This window comes from Gorilla gorilla, chromosome X (assembly GCF_029281585.2).
Source record: "Gorilla gorilla gorilla isolate KB3781 chromosome X, NHGRI_mGorGor1-v2.1_pri, whole genome shotgun sequence".
Taxonomy (NCBI): Eukaryota; Metazoa; Chordata; class Mammalia; order Primates; family Hominidae; genus Gorilla; species Gorilla gorilla.
The window spans coordinates 29,486,646-29,500,807 of NC_073247.2; the positions used below are offsets into that span (position 1 = coordinate 29,486,646).

At 44.6% G+C, this 14,162-nt stretch overlaps 1 protein-coding gene and 1 long non-coding RNA gene across 9 annotated transcripts in view; one reads left to right on the forward strand and one right to left on the reverse strand.

The window, feature by feature from the left end:
• Positions 1 to 14,162, forward strand: part of LOC129530107 (uncharacterized) — a 72,855-nt gene that overhangs the window by 23,917 nt on the left and 34,776 nt on the right. The gene's annotated exons all lie outside the window — the stretch shown is intronic.
• ADGRG2 (adhesion G protein-coupled receptor G2) overlaps positions 1 to 14,162 on the reverse strand; it is a 134,097-nt gene that overhangs the window by 18,695 nt on the left and 101,240 nt on the right. For all 8 annotated transcript variants that reach the window (XM_055376709.2, XM_055376706.2, XM_055376707.2 and 5 more), the window contains 5 exons: positions 12,964 to 13,058; positions 11,453 to 11,519; positions 5,525 to 5,913; positions 2,452 to 2,617; positions 1,465 to 1,621 (listed from right to left, as the gene is read on the reverse strand). In XM_055376709.2, coding sequence (XP_055232684.1) covers positions 1,465 to 1,621; positions 2,452 to 2,617; positions 5,525 to 5,913; positions 11,453 to 11,519; positions 12,964 to 13,058 — 874 coding nt within the window. The remainder of the gene's footprint in view (positions 1 to 1,464; positions 1,622 to 2,451; positions 2,618 to 5,524; positions 5,914 to 11,452; positions 11,520 to 12,963; positions 13,059 to 14,162) is intronic.

The following is a 14,162-nucleotide window of genomic DNA, read 5'->3' on the forward strand; positions in this document are numbered from 1 at the left end:
GTATAATGAGATGGAAAACACACCTATTAAGTTGGTGCAAAAGTAATTGCAGTATGTGCCATTTTTTTTAAAAAAGATAAAAACCACAATTACTTTTGCACCAGCCTAATAATTAAAACGCAGGGTTCTGTAAGGACCTGACCTGCGGCATCTCTATGCAAAATAGCTTCTACTTCTATTCCTCTGGTTGCTACTAAATTAAAGAAAGGAAGTATAGGCTGGGCACGGCGGCTCACACCTGTAATCCCAACACTTTGGGAGGCCGAGTCGGGAGGATCACCTGAGGTCAGGAGTTTGAGACCAGCCTGGCCAACATGGCGCAGCCCTGTCTCTACTAAAAATACAAAAATTAGCCGGGTGTGGTGGCAGGCGCCTGTAATCCTAGCTACCTGGGAGACTGAGGCAGGGGAGTATCTTGAATCCGGGAGGCGGAGGCTGCAGTGAGCCAAGATCGCACCAATGCACTCAACCCTGGGTGACAGAGCGAGACTCCATCTCAAAAAAAAAAAAAAAGGAAGTGTAATAAGGAGAGGAGGCCTCCAAGAAGGAAAGGAAACATTTTAAGGATGCAAAGAAATAGTTGAAAAGTGCAAGATGACTGCAGACCCCAGGGAGACTGTAGCAGCAGACACACCAAGTTAGTGACCAGTTAGAGTCAAGTCCTCATAGAACCATGTGCACTACACTTGTAAAGGAAAGACTATGAAAATTAAAAAGCGAGACTTGGTTTCCTTGGGTGTTTGTAGCCCCCAATCCCTCTAAATAGGTGGACAGAAAACACTAGAAACAGGAATGATACTCAGCACCACTATATACAGCAGTGCAGTTCTAACACTTGTTATAATATCAAAATGTGATGTTAAGTAGCTGACACCCCTGCCTACTCTCCCAATTGCCTAGAACCCTCTGCTGGATACCACCCATGCCACATTCCAAAATTCAGCTGCTAAAGGGTTAACGCAAGGTGTGAGGGGGACCTCTGACATCCTGTACCAGCCAAGACCAACGTCTTTTTTTTTTTTTTTTTTTTTTTTGAGACGGAATATTACTCTGTCGCTCAGGCTGGAGTGCAGTGGTGCAATCTTGGCTCACTGCAACCTCTGCCTCCCGAGTTCAAGCAATTCTCCTGCCTCAGCCTCCTGAGTAGTTGGGATTACAAGTGGATGCCACCACGCCCGGCTAATTTTTGTATTTTTAGTAGAGCTGGGGTTTCACCATGTTGTCCAGGCTGGTCTTGAACTCCTGACCTCCAGTGATCCACTTGCCTTGGCCTCCCAAAGGGCTGGGATTACAGGTGTGAGCCATGGCGCCCGGCTTGATTCTATGGTGCCTCACTGTTCTAGATGCCAAATATTTTGAATATCACCCCTGACTATAAGCAGTAATTGCCTCAGTCATGAAATACAATGGGGACTACAATCACACACAAGAGAATGTTTTTTTCTGCCATCAATTACGATGTACCTGAAGATTTGCAGGGTCTTGGGCCACAAAGGTAGTTGTGTTGAAACTACTGGCATTCACTCTGATCACAGCCAGAGCCAAAGAAGGGGAGGTTAGACTTATAGTCGTGTTTGAAAAGTTCAGCTGTAGGCCAATGTCATCCACTACTTTCAGCAATCTGTAAAGAAAGGTTGGCAGTTTATTTTTTATTTATTTATTTATTTTGAGATGGAGTCTCGCTCTGTTGCCAGGCTGGGGTGCAGTGGCGTGATCTCGGCTCACTGCAACCTCTGCCTCCTGGGTTCAAGCAATTCTACTACCTCAGCCTCTCAAGTAGCTGGGACTACAGATGCACACCACCACACCCAGCTAATTTTTTGTATTTTAGTAGAGACGGGGTTTCACCATGTTGGCCAGGATGGTCTCGATCTCCTGACCTCGTGATCCACACGCCTCGGCCTCCCAAAGTGTTGGGATTACAGACGTGAGCCATCGCGCCCGGCCTTGTTTTTGTTTTTGTTTTTGTTTTTGTTTGAGACAGAGTCTCACTCTGCCTCCCAGGCTGGAGTACAGTGGTGCCATCTTGGCTCACTGCAACCTCCACCTCCTGGGTTCAAGTGATTCTCCTGCCTCAGCCTCCTGAGTAGCTGGGACTACAGGCACGCATCACCATGACTGGCTAATCTTTGTATTTTTAGTAGAGACGGGGTTTCACCATGTTAGCCAGGCTGGTCTCAAACCCCTGACCTCAAGCGATCCGCCCACCTCAGCCTCCCAGAGTGGTGGGATTATAGGCGTGAGCCACAATGTCCGGCCTCAAGGTTGGTAGTGTAGATTTGGCAGTCCCATCTGTCTCCTCATTCTAAGCAGAATATAGAGTAGCAACCTGAGAAACCATGATGTACCTGGTACTTGGGAGTAAAAGACTTGGTGATATTAATCATGTAAGCAGCATCTTTATCTTTGGAGGGTCCCCTCTTACCACCACTTCAGTTTGCTAAGTCGTACCTTTGAGCCAGAGGGGCCAGCATGTCGGGCGGGGAATGAAGGAGTCTGCTGACTTGGTTGATCATTTCTCCTGCGAGGTTAGGCTCCAGGCTGCCCAAGGACAGAGCCTTCTCCATCTGCAACACTTGGTTCTCAAGATCAGAAATACTGCTGGTGTTGACGATGTCTATCAAAGAGCCAAACTGTGTTATGAACACACAATGGAAAACCCACTAATAAAGATAAACGTACATAGACCCTGTGATATGGCAAACTCACTCCTGGGTATTTGCCCCAGCTAAATACGAACATATGTCTTAGGAAGACTTGTTCATGAATGTTTATAGCGGCCTTTTTCATAATAGTCCCAAACTAGAAACAACCCGAATGTCCATCAACTGGAGAATGGATCAACAAACTATGGTACCTCCATACAGTGAAATATTATTCAGCAATAAAAAGGAATTAACTCTAAATACACGCAATGGCATGGGTGGATCTCCAATTTTCCAATACATTATGCTAAGTGAAAGAAGCCAAACTCAGAAGGCCACATACTAAGTGAGTCTCTTCATATGATATTCTAGAAATATCCAAAAACCTGTATGGAAACAGATCAGTGGTGGCCAGGGGCTGGGGGTGAGGGGATAGGTTTTGACTTCGAAGGGACACAAGGGAACTTTGGGAGTAGTGGGAAACTTATGTATCTTGATTATGATGGTGGTTAAGTGACTGTGGGTGTTTCTAGCTGCACAGAACTGCAAAAATTTGATTTATCCATAAAATTGGATACATTTTACTGTATGCAAATTTTACTTCAATAAATCTAACTAAAAAATATAAAGCACATCAGTGTATTTAGTATATACTCATATAAGCACAAGTATACTTGTATTTAATTTGTATCATGTGTACAGGATTTTATGTGGATTGCTGGAAGCTCTTTTGTGAAAAAGAGAATATTATGGGCTGGGCACGGTGGCTCGCACCTGTAATCCCAGCACTTTGGGAGGCTGAGGCAGGTGGATCACCTGAGGTCAGGAGTTCGAGACCAGCCTGGCCGACATGGGGGAACCCTGTCTCTACTAAAAATATTTAAAAAATTAGCCGGGTGTGGTGGCATGTGCCTGTAGTCCTAGTTACTCGGGAGGCTGAGGCACAAGAATCGCTTGAACCCAGGAGGCGGAGGTTGCGGTGAGCCGAAATTGCGCCACTGTACTCCAGCCTGGGTGACAGAGTGAGACTCTCTCTCTCTCTCTCTCAAAAAAAAGAATATTATGAAAGCTGGACTATCACCTGTAAGTCTGATTTTTAATAGGGAAACAATGATACAAACCTGTCTTTAACAACAGACAACTCTTAATTTCACCACTTAACATCCTATTATTTTGCCTATTCCCGTCAAATCTTTATGCATGTGTATTTACACTGTTATAAACATGGTGTGCAAACTATTTGTTGTTGGGCTATTTTCACCTCACATCAAGACTTGAAAATGCCCCCAAGTTTCTGTATATTTCTGTTTCTGTTCTAATGACTTACATGGTCGCATAATAGTCATTGTGTTACAGTAGCATATCTTATTTAATCATTCCTGTCTTCTGGAACCATTACGTTTATTCTAATTTTTAGCTCCTGGGTAACACCTCAATCTGTATCTTTTATGAATATGTCACTTTGCTTCTTGTTGCCCCAGGAATACATAGGCACCAGAGGCCACCTTGATAGTGTTTTGTGTAGCCTGTTAGGCTGAGTCTAGGGATCACTGGGAATTAACTTTGGGAAGGTGGGCATCTTAGGCCCAGGCTAATGAACTTCAATTTTACTTTATTCTTCATCAGCCATTGGACCTTCCTTTGACTACAGCCCCAATGCTTTTCTAATTTGGCTGAAAATATTTACATTTATAAAAAATTATTGGCTGGGCACAATGGTTCACACCTATAATCCCAACGCTTTGGGAGGTTGAGGTGGGAGGATCACTTGAGCCCAGGAGTTTAAAACCAGCCTAGGCAACATAGCAAGACCCCAAAGCTACCAAAAAAAAAAAAAAAAAAAGAAACAATTTAAAAAAATTTATTGAAGAGAGAGCAGTGCAAATTTGAAGAAATATGAAGTCATTTGGCAGAAGCTCCTTATCTCCTGGTGATGCTGGCACCAGGGTGGAGGAGGTGGGTACCAAAATCAATCTAATGTCACCAAAAACTTGGCTTTGCCTCCCCCATCCTCCAAATTCTAGAGGAAGACCTGCCTCTTACTCATGGAGCTGGAACTTCAGTGTATCCAGATTTCTCTCAGCTTCTTTCCCTCTTGCCTTTATCTCTGTACCACTAAGCCCACTTTGGACCCGGGAGGCCTTGGCAGTTTCCACAGCATTCTCACGTACACCTTCATTCTCAGCCTCATGCAGTTAGTGTGATGATTTTGATCCTCGCATAGAACAGGCGGAGGCAGGAGGAGCTTTTTCCAGATTACACTGTCTGCGAGGGCCCGTGCGGACCCAAGCGTGGGTCTTCACAGTGTTTCTCCCCTCCTACCACTACCTTGGCTCAGTCCCAGCTCTGTCACTCTGTGACTGACTGATTTTCAGACCTGCCAATTTTTTCTTTTGTCTTCTGTCTAAGCTGAGCTGCTATGTTTAATAGATCAAAAGTTTACTCTTCAGGGTGTTGAAAACAGTGTCCCAACCAACTTTTGTAGGAGAAAGAAACCTAGAAAATCTCCAACTCCATCAAATGAGATCTGTGCTTGCCCTTTAGAGCTATTTCTCCATTATCTTGGTCAAAACAATGGAACTGAGCCACAGCCAAGAAGCAAAGTGACAACTGCATGAAAGATACCGATAGCTGGGAGCTAAAAAGTAGAATAAACTTAATGGTTTCAGAAGAGAGGAATGATTAAATTAGATATTGATTAAATTAGATATGCCACCTCAACACAATGACTCTTATGCAACCATGTAAGTCATTAGAACGTTAGAATCCCGAAAGGAAAGCTCTAGAAATCAAGCGAACATCATACAAAGAAAGGCTCAACATGGTCTTATCATAGATGTCTTGATTGGCAGATTGGCCGCTGTTCAAGTGACATTTACCTGTCTGGACAGGAGGTGCGCTGGTAGTGTTGACATTCGCAGGGGCAGACACGGTGGGAGAGGAAAATGAGGCTTTCACAGGAGGTGGGGTGCCGGAGACATGGGTTTGGGGCATAGGGGAAGAGATCGTTTCAGACTGTGGGGGCATGTCAATGGCAGGGCTGGAAGCTATGGGAGCTGAAGGCTGGGGTGAAAGGGGTTGAATCTCCCCTATTGGAGAGGGAACATTGTGGGCCACAGGTGAATAATCTGGAGGCTCAGCAAAAGAGGTAGCTTTGGGGACCTGGGAAAGCACAGTGGCCCGAGGCACCACTGGGATGGATTGGCTGGAAGAAAATGGTGGGCCACGTGGACGGTCAGCAAGACAGACAATGGGATCCTGCAGGTCACTAAAGGAAAAAATCAGAGAGATACATGTGAGACACGAATGAGCTACAGAGGGGGCAAGTCTTTCCCCTATGGCAATCATCTGACACCGTCAAGTTGACGTAGTTACATCAGGGACATGACACTTCCAGCCTCTGCCATTTCACACCCTCTGTGCACCTGCCACTATCCCCCAGCCCCTGCCCACTTCTACCACCTACTTCCTGGGAGAGGAATGGGCAAGGGGAGATGCTCTTCTGTGACTCCCCAGTTCACTGCTGCTCTGTGGCTCTGTGTCTCATGGTCACTCAATTGAGGGAATCTTCTCTGTGCTCCCGGGTGAGGGGAACTGCGAAATGTCTCGTGACCCAACTGGTTTTCATATACTAGGAATCTGTCTTAATCAACTTTACACTGCTATAGCCTGGCATAGTGGTAGCTGACCCATGGTAACTGACCAAGAAATGTTGGTTGAATGAAAACAATGAATCAAGCTGGGGCAAAAGAGGTGGTCTACAGCAGCTGTGTCTTCAAGGTTCCTTTAGCTCAGTGGTTCTCAACCTTGGCTGTGCATGAGAACTACCCAGAACATTTTTTTTTTTTTGAGACAGAGTCTCACTCTTGTCACCCAGGCTGGGGTGCAGTGGCGTGATTTTGGGTCACTGCAACCTCCGCCTCCTGGGTTCAAGTGATTCTCTTGCCTCAGCCTCCCGAGTAGCTGGGACTACAGGCACCTGCCACCATGCCCGGCTACTTTTTGTATTTTTAGTAGAGATGGGGTTTTGCTATGTTGGCCAGGCTGGTCTCGAACTCCTGACCTCAGGTGATCTGCCCGCCTCAGCCTCCCAAAGTGCTGGGACTACAGGCGTGAGCCACTGTGCCTGGCCCAGAACACTTTTTAAAACATATGTGTATATAGATTTCTGTGGCCCACTCCTCTGTGTTTGATTCAGCTGGTCTTGGGATGGGGCATATGTATTTTCTAAACTCTCTGGTGATTTTCATGGGCATCAAAGGTGGAGAAGTCCTCACCTACTCTCTGGCACAAGATCCATCAGTCTTGAGAGATCTAGGGAGGAACAACTAGAGGAGGAGCAACAAATTATTACCCAGCGAATATTTACTCAAGGAAGCCTCTGATCGATCTAGTTTCAGATGGAGACTTAGAACACCAACAAGAATGTGTTCTTAGAGCTTCTCTAGGGTGAGAAGAGGGAGGAATATTAGGTCAAGGGGCCTAAAGCAAGTCACATCTATAAAAAGAAAAGCCTGCTTGGTCCAGTCTGGCTGGTCACTTGGCCACAGGCCTCCCTGCATCCCCTGAGGTTCAGGGCAGTGAGGATAAAGGGTGTCAGACAGTCAGAAACGTCATGAGTCAAAAAGCCTAGACTTGGCTGGGCACGGTGGCTCACGCCTGTAATCCCAACACTTTGGGAGACCGAAGCAGTGGATCACCTGCGGTCAGGAGTTTGAGACCAGCCTGGCCAACATGGCGAAACCCTGTCTCTACTAAAAATACAAAAATTAGCCAGGCGTGGTGGCGGGTGCCTATAATCCCAGCTAATCGGGAGGCTGAGGCAGGGGAATCACTTGAACCCGGGTAGCGGAGGTTGCAGTGAGCCAAGATTGTACCACTGCACTCCAGTCTGGGTGAAAGAGCGAAACTCTGTCTCAGAAACAAACAAACAAACGAACAAACAACCTTCACTAGGGCTCCAGCTCTCACTACTCCTGTGGACAATTTACCCAACATCTCTCAGGCTCCATTCCCTAAACTGTACACTGTAGCAACCCACCTGGCCAAGTTGGGGTAAAGGTGCTTTGCAAAGTATACATTAAATTTTCTTCAGCTTATCTGGGGGCCTGCAGAAGGCCCCGTTCACTGGGCTCAACTGTGAAGAGGTTGCCTTCTACTCCTGTCACTTATGCTAGTCAGAGCCCTCCATCCACTGTGAGGCACACAGGGAAGCGGCAGAGCAGTGGTGGGCAATGCCAGCAGTACATCTGAACCCCTCAGAGTACCTCGGCACCGATGCCTGGGCTCCCACTCCAAACCAGCTGACCTGGAACCTCTGGCAGTGGGCGCAGTGCCCATTTTAATGCATGTCATTTTAATGTGCTTCTTTACTGCAGTGTAGCCTGCATAAAGTGTACTAATCTTAGATTTAGAGCTTGACGAATTTTATATATAATCACCACCTAGATCAAAACAGAGCATTTCCAGCACCCTAGAAGGCCACTTTGACACATCAGTATGTTTTAAAAATACCCCAGGTATTTCTAATGTACAGTTAAACCTAAGAACCAACATATTAGAAAGACCCTGGGTGGGCACCTAATTCTAGCCCAGTGGTTCTCGAACTTGGCTGCACATTAGAACCACCCCACCCAGGAGTTTTTAAAAACCGGGAAGCCCAGGCCACATCCTACACCAGTCTCTGAGGGTGGGAGGCAGGCATCGATGTATTTTTATTTTTATTTTTTATTTTTTATTTATTTATTTATTATTATACTTTAAGTTTTAGGGTACATGTGCACAATGTGCAGGTTAGTTACATATGTATACATGTGCCATGTTGGTGCGCTGCACCCACTAACTCGTCATCTAGCATTAGGTATATCTCCCAATGCTATCCCTCCCCCCTCCCCCCACCCATCGATGTATTTTTAAATTCATTCATTCATTCATTCATTCAGAGACAGGGTCTTGCTTTATCACCCAGGCTGGAATGCAGTGACACGATCATGACTCACTGCAGCCTCCACTCCCCAGGCTCAAGTGACCCCTCCTGCCTCAGTCTCCCAAGCAGCTGGGACTACAGGTGTACATCACCCTGCCTGGCTAATTTTTAAAAACTGTTTGTAGAGACAGGGTCTCACTATGTTGCCCTGGCTGGTCGTGAACTCCTGGCCTCAAGCAATCCTCCCACCTCGGCCTCCCAAAGTGCTCAGATTACAGGCGTGAGCCACCATGCCCAGCTGCATCAATGTTTTTAAAACGCTCCAGAGGATTTCAACATGCAGCCAGGATTGAGAACCACTAGCACTGCTCTACAGTCTCTATATAGACCCTCGGTGCTCAAAGTGGGGTCCATGAACCAGCAACACTGGCTTCACCTGAGGAGTCTGTCAGAAATGCAGACTTTCAGGCCCAGGCCTTACTGGATCAGAATCTGCATTTTAACAAGATCCTGAGTGATGGATGTGCACGGTGATATTTGAGAAGTGTTGATCCAGTCCATTTCCTAATTTTACAGAGCTCTAACTCACTTCTTCATTTGACCTGAGACTCTGAAGGTAAAAAAGCATCTGCTCTGGAACACGGATACACAGCTAGTTAATGACTGAGCCCTAACTGGACATCAGTTTCACATCCTGACTCCTTTTCTATTCCTGTTTCTTCTTCTTAACCACCCTCTGAATGGGCAGCCACTAGGGGTCAGTGGGGCTGCGTCAAAAGAGGGATGCTCTTCTGATCCGATCCCAATGCTTCCAGAAACTCTGTCCCCAAAATGGGGCTCAATGCTCCAGCTTAATGGGGCATGTGAAGCTGAATGGGGCATGTTACTCTTTACTTTCTATTGCAGAAAATCCTGCTACAAATCCTTAACCAAAGACTTTTACCTGTTCCTCAAGGTCCAACGTTTTAATATTAGTATATCCCAGAAATCTGGCCCACAAAGGGCAGACAGGCTACACTTAGCCTTCTCTTCCCATCTGAGAAGCTACACAGATTTTTTTTAAGTCCTTTTTTTCCAAATACAATTTTTATCTGATTGTAGAAGAATATAGAAAATGCTGCAAAGTAAGAAAGAAAAGAAAAAGTAAAAAAAAAAAAAAACAACAAAACTCATAATGCCAGCAGGCAGGTCACTCATGGGGAACCACAGTGAACATTTTCATTCCTGTCCTTCCTGTTTTTTTCTATGTATACACCTGTGGTCACATCATGTGTGACTTTCAGAGTCTTTTGCTATTTTGGAGCACCCATCTCCCAGTTTCCCTCCATTGGAGCAATGATTTTAAGGCATCAATTCTCAACTTTGGTTGCACATTAGAATCGCCAGCAGGGCTTTTATTTTTATTTTTATTTTTTATTTTTTTGAGACAGCGTGTTGCTCTGTCGCCCAGGCTGGAGTGCAGTGGCATGAACATAGCTCACTGCAGCCTTGAGTTCCTGGGCTCAAGTGATTCTCCCACCTCAGACTACAGGCACGTGCCACGATGCCCAGTTTTTTGTTTGTTTGTTTGTTTGTTTTAATTCTTAGTAGAAACGAGATCTCACCCAGGCTGATCTTGAACTCTTGAGCTCAAGCAGTTCTCCCACCTGGGCCTTCCAAAGTGCTGAGATTACAGGCGTGAGCTACCTTGCCTGGTCCAGAAGGGCCTTAATGCCTAGGCTATATCCCAGGCCAATGAAATCAGAATCTCTGAGCCTGGTGACTGGGAATCAGTATTTTTTTTTAACTTTTTATTGGAACTAATTTTAGGTTTACAGAAATACTATAAAAACAATACAAACAGCTCTGTATACCTCCCACACAGCTTGGTCACCCAGTGTTAACATCTAACATCCAGAATTAGACCCAAATGTCTATCAAAATTTAGTATATGACAAAGGTGACATCTCAGATCACTGGGGAAAAGATGAACTTTTTCGTATTTAACTACATAAAATTGTTTCAAAATTTGCATGACAAAAAACATGATAAAGTCAAAAGACAACTAAAATACTGGGAGAAAATATTTGCAACATATACCACAGATATGCATATAAAGAGCTAATATGCACAATATATAAAGTACTTTTTTTTTTTTTTTTTTTGAGACGGAGTCTTGCACTTTCACCCAGGCTGGAGCAGTGGTGCAACCTCGGCTCACTGCCAGCTCCGCCTCCCAGGTTCACGCCATTCTCCTGCCTCAGCCTCCTGAGTAGCTGGGACTACAGGCACCCGCCACCACGCCCGGCTAATTTTTTTTTGTATTTTTAGTAGAGATGGGGTTTCACCGTATTAGCCAGGATGGTCTCGATCTCCTGACCTCGTGATCCGCCTGCCTTGGCCTCCCAAAGTGCTGGGATTACAGGCGTAAGCCACCGCGCCCGGCTAAAGTACTCTTAAATAATGGATCAGATATCAATTAGAAAAAATACAGAAAAGACATGTACATGTAATTCACAAAAAGATACAAAACAGCCCCCAAATATATGAAAAAATGTTCAGACTCTGCCTTAGTAAGGAAATGTTGATTAAAGTAACACTGAGCTACCATTTCTCACCTATCAGACCATCAAACATGTTTTTTAAATGACAAAACATTTAGTTGGTGAGTCTTGGGAGTCAGAGTGTTTTTAATGCTCCCCAGGTGATTCTAATGTGCAGCTAAGATTTCAAACCACTGGTTTAAGGCAGTGGTCCAAGTGGAAACTTCATACTGCAGAAAACTGCATTTTCCCTAAAATTGAAAGCCTTCTTTACTCCCAAAATTCTAAAACTCCTTAGCTAGCATGGTGATTTTTTTTTTTTTTTTTTAAGGAGAAGGGTCAGCATGTTTGTTACATACCACTGAAGCTTTTCCAACTCTTCTGGGGAGGAAGGGCAGGGTGTCCTGACAGAACAGCAGCAGTGTTCTAGGAGAGACAAAAGGAAAAGGAGTAAGAAAAATGCACGGTCAAGAACAAAGCAAGGTGGCAGCTCAGAACCATTAAGTATCACGGTTCCTACACTGCATTTAAAAGAGCAATTGTCTAAAACAGGTGATAAAATAGATTGGACGCCGTTATATTGACAATTATATACTGTATACGTAGTAGTGCTCAAAAATATTTATTGATTTTTTGGGGGTTATATGCATGCAGCACTAATCACTCTTCAGTAACTCCTAAGAGGAATTCACAAGTAAACACATCTTGGAGGACATGATGTTAAGTGAAATAAGCCAGGCACAGAAAGACAAACACCGCATGATCTCACTCAGATGTGGAATCTAAAAAGTCAAACTCATAGAAACAGAGAGTGAAATGCTGTTTACTGGGGGTCAGAGGCAGAGGGATTGGGGAGATGTTGGACAAAGGACACAAAATTTCAGTTAGGCAGGAGGAATAAAAGAGATCTATTGTACAACATGATGACTACAATTAATAAGAATGTATTGTATGCTTGAAAAGTGCTTAGAGAGTAGACCTTAAATGCTCTTACCACAAAAAATGATAGTATGTGAGGTAATGCAAATGTTAAATAGTTGATATAGCCATTCTGCGATGTATATCAAAACATCACATTGTACACCACAAATATGCACAATTTTTGCTTGTCAATTTAAAAAGTGGACATATCCCAGTAGCAATCCATTGAACATTCCAAAAAGAATTCTCCTTCTCAACAGGGTTTATCATATTATCAAATAAGACATATTAAAACTTTATTAGCGGGGAGGGAGAGCATTAGGACAAACACCTAATGCATGTAGGGCTTAAAACCTAGATGATGGGTTGATAGGTGCAGCAAACCACCATGGCACATGTATACCTATGTAACAGACCTGCACGTTCTGCACATGTATCTCAGAACTTAAAGTAAAATAAAATAAAAAACTTTATTAGCAAGCAGGAAAAATAACCTTCTAGGGCTCTTTAAAAATTGCCCAATGGACAGGTGTGGTGGCTCATGATCCCCAGCACTTTGGGAGGCCGAGGCAGAAGGATCACTTGAGCCGAGGAGTTCAAGAACAACCTGGGCAACATAAGGAGACTTCATCTCTATTAAAAATGTTAAAATTAGCTGGGTGTGGTGGTGCATGCCTGTAGTCCCAGCTACTCGGGAGGCTAAGGTGGGAGAATCACCTGAATCCGGGAAGTGGAGGCTGCAGTGAGCCATGATTGCGTCACTGAACCTGGTGACAGACTGAGACTCTGCCTCAAAAAAAAAAAAAAAAAGGGAGAGAAATTGCCCAAGGACAAAGGAGTCAAAACAGAAAGCTGTAACATATGTAAATTTATTAATTACATTTTCAATTAGAAAAATAACACATTAAAAGCCACATGAAGATTAATGCAGCAATAATAGACAACTTACCCATTGGTCGAATCTTTACTCTTTCCAAAGCAGCTATTACAGCACATGCATTCATTGTATTATTCAGTTTTATTGTGAATGTACAATTTAATGTGCTGTAAGGAGAAATATACATAACCAGAATGTTACTAAATGGGAAACCTACTTACATATTTGTAATTGCTTTTGCAAACTTAGAGTGAGGAAAGGGGACACTGATACTGTTAACTTGTGATGTCACCCCAATAAGCTTGTAAATACCCATTTACCACGGTCTGAATTTTACCCAAAAAGACTCTATATTAAGAAACATTTATGGAGGTTCACATTCACAGAGGTTGCAAACCAGAGACTCTCTGACCACACATAGGTGCTGGCTCATTTTGCCTGTCTACACGATGAACAGGCAGGGGTGAAACTTGGTTGCAGAGACAAGCAAGCACCTTGACACCTTTAATCTCACCCCCAAAACACTAGCTGGCCACTTGCCTGGTGTCCATAAACATTTGAGTTTCCCTCATGGGTGCCCTTTCACATACCAGTCTAGATGAACATCAAGATCTTTTTTTCTTTTTTTGTTTTAGATGGAGTCTTGCTCTGTTGCCCAGGTTGGAGTGCAGTGGCATGATCTCAGCTCACTGCAACCTCCCCGCCTCCCAGGTTCAAGCGATTCTCCTCCCTCAGCCTCCTGAGTAGCTGGGATTACAGCCGTGCATCACCACACCCCACTAATTTTTGTATTTTCATTAGAGATGGGGTTTTGCCATGTTAGCCAGTCTAGTCTCAAACACCTGACCTCAGGTGATCTGCCCACCTCGGCCTCCCAAAGTGCTGGGATTACAAGTGTGAGCCACTGCACCCAGCCACAACAAGACCTTTCAAATCCAAAATCTTTCTGGGGCCGGGTGCGGTGGCTCACACCTGTAATCCCAGCACTTTGGAAGGCCGAGGCAGGTGGATCACTTGAGTCCAGGATTTTGAGACCAGCCTGGCCAACATGCTGAAAACCTGTCTCTACTGAAAATACAAAAAGTAGCTGGGTGTGGTGGTGGGCGCCTGTAATCCCAGCTACTCAGGAGGCTGGGGCAGGGAGAATCACTTGAACCTGGGAGGTGGAAGTTGCAGTGAGCCGAGATCTTGCCACTGCACTCCAGCCAGGGCAACAGAGTGAGACTCCGTCTCAAAAAAAAAAAAAAATCTTTCTGGGAATTCTATCTAGA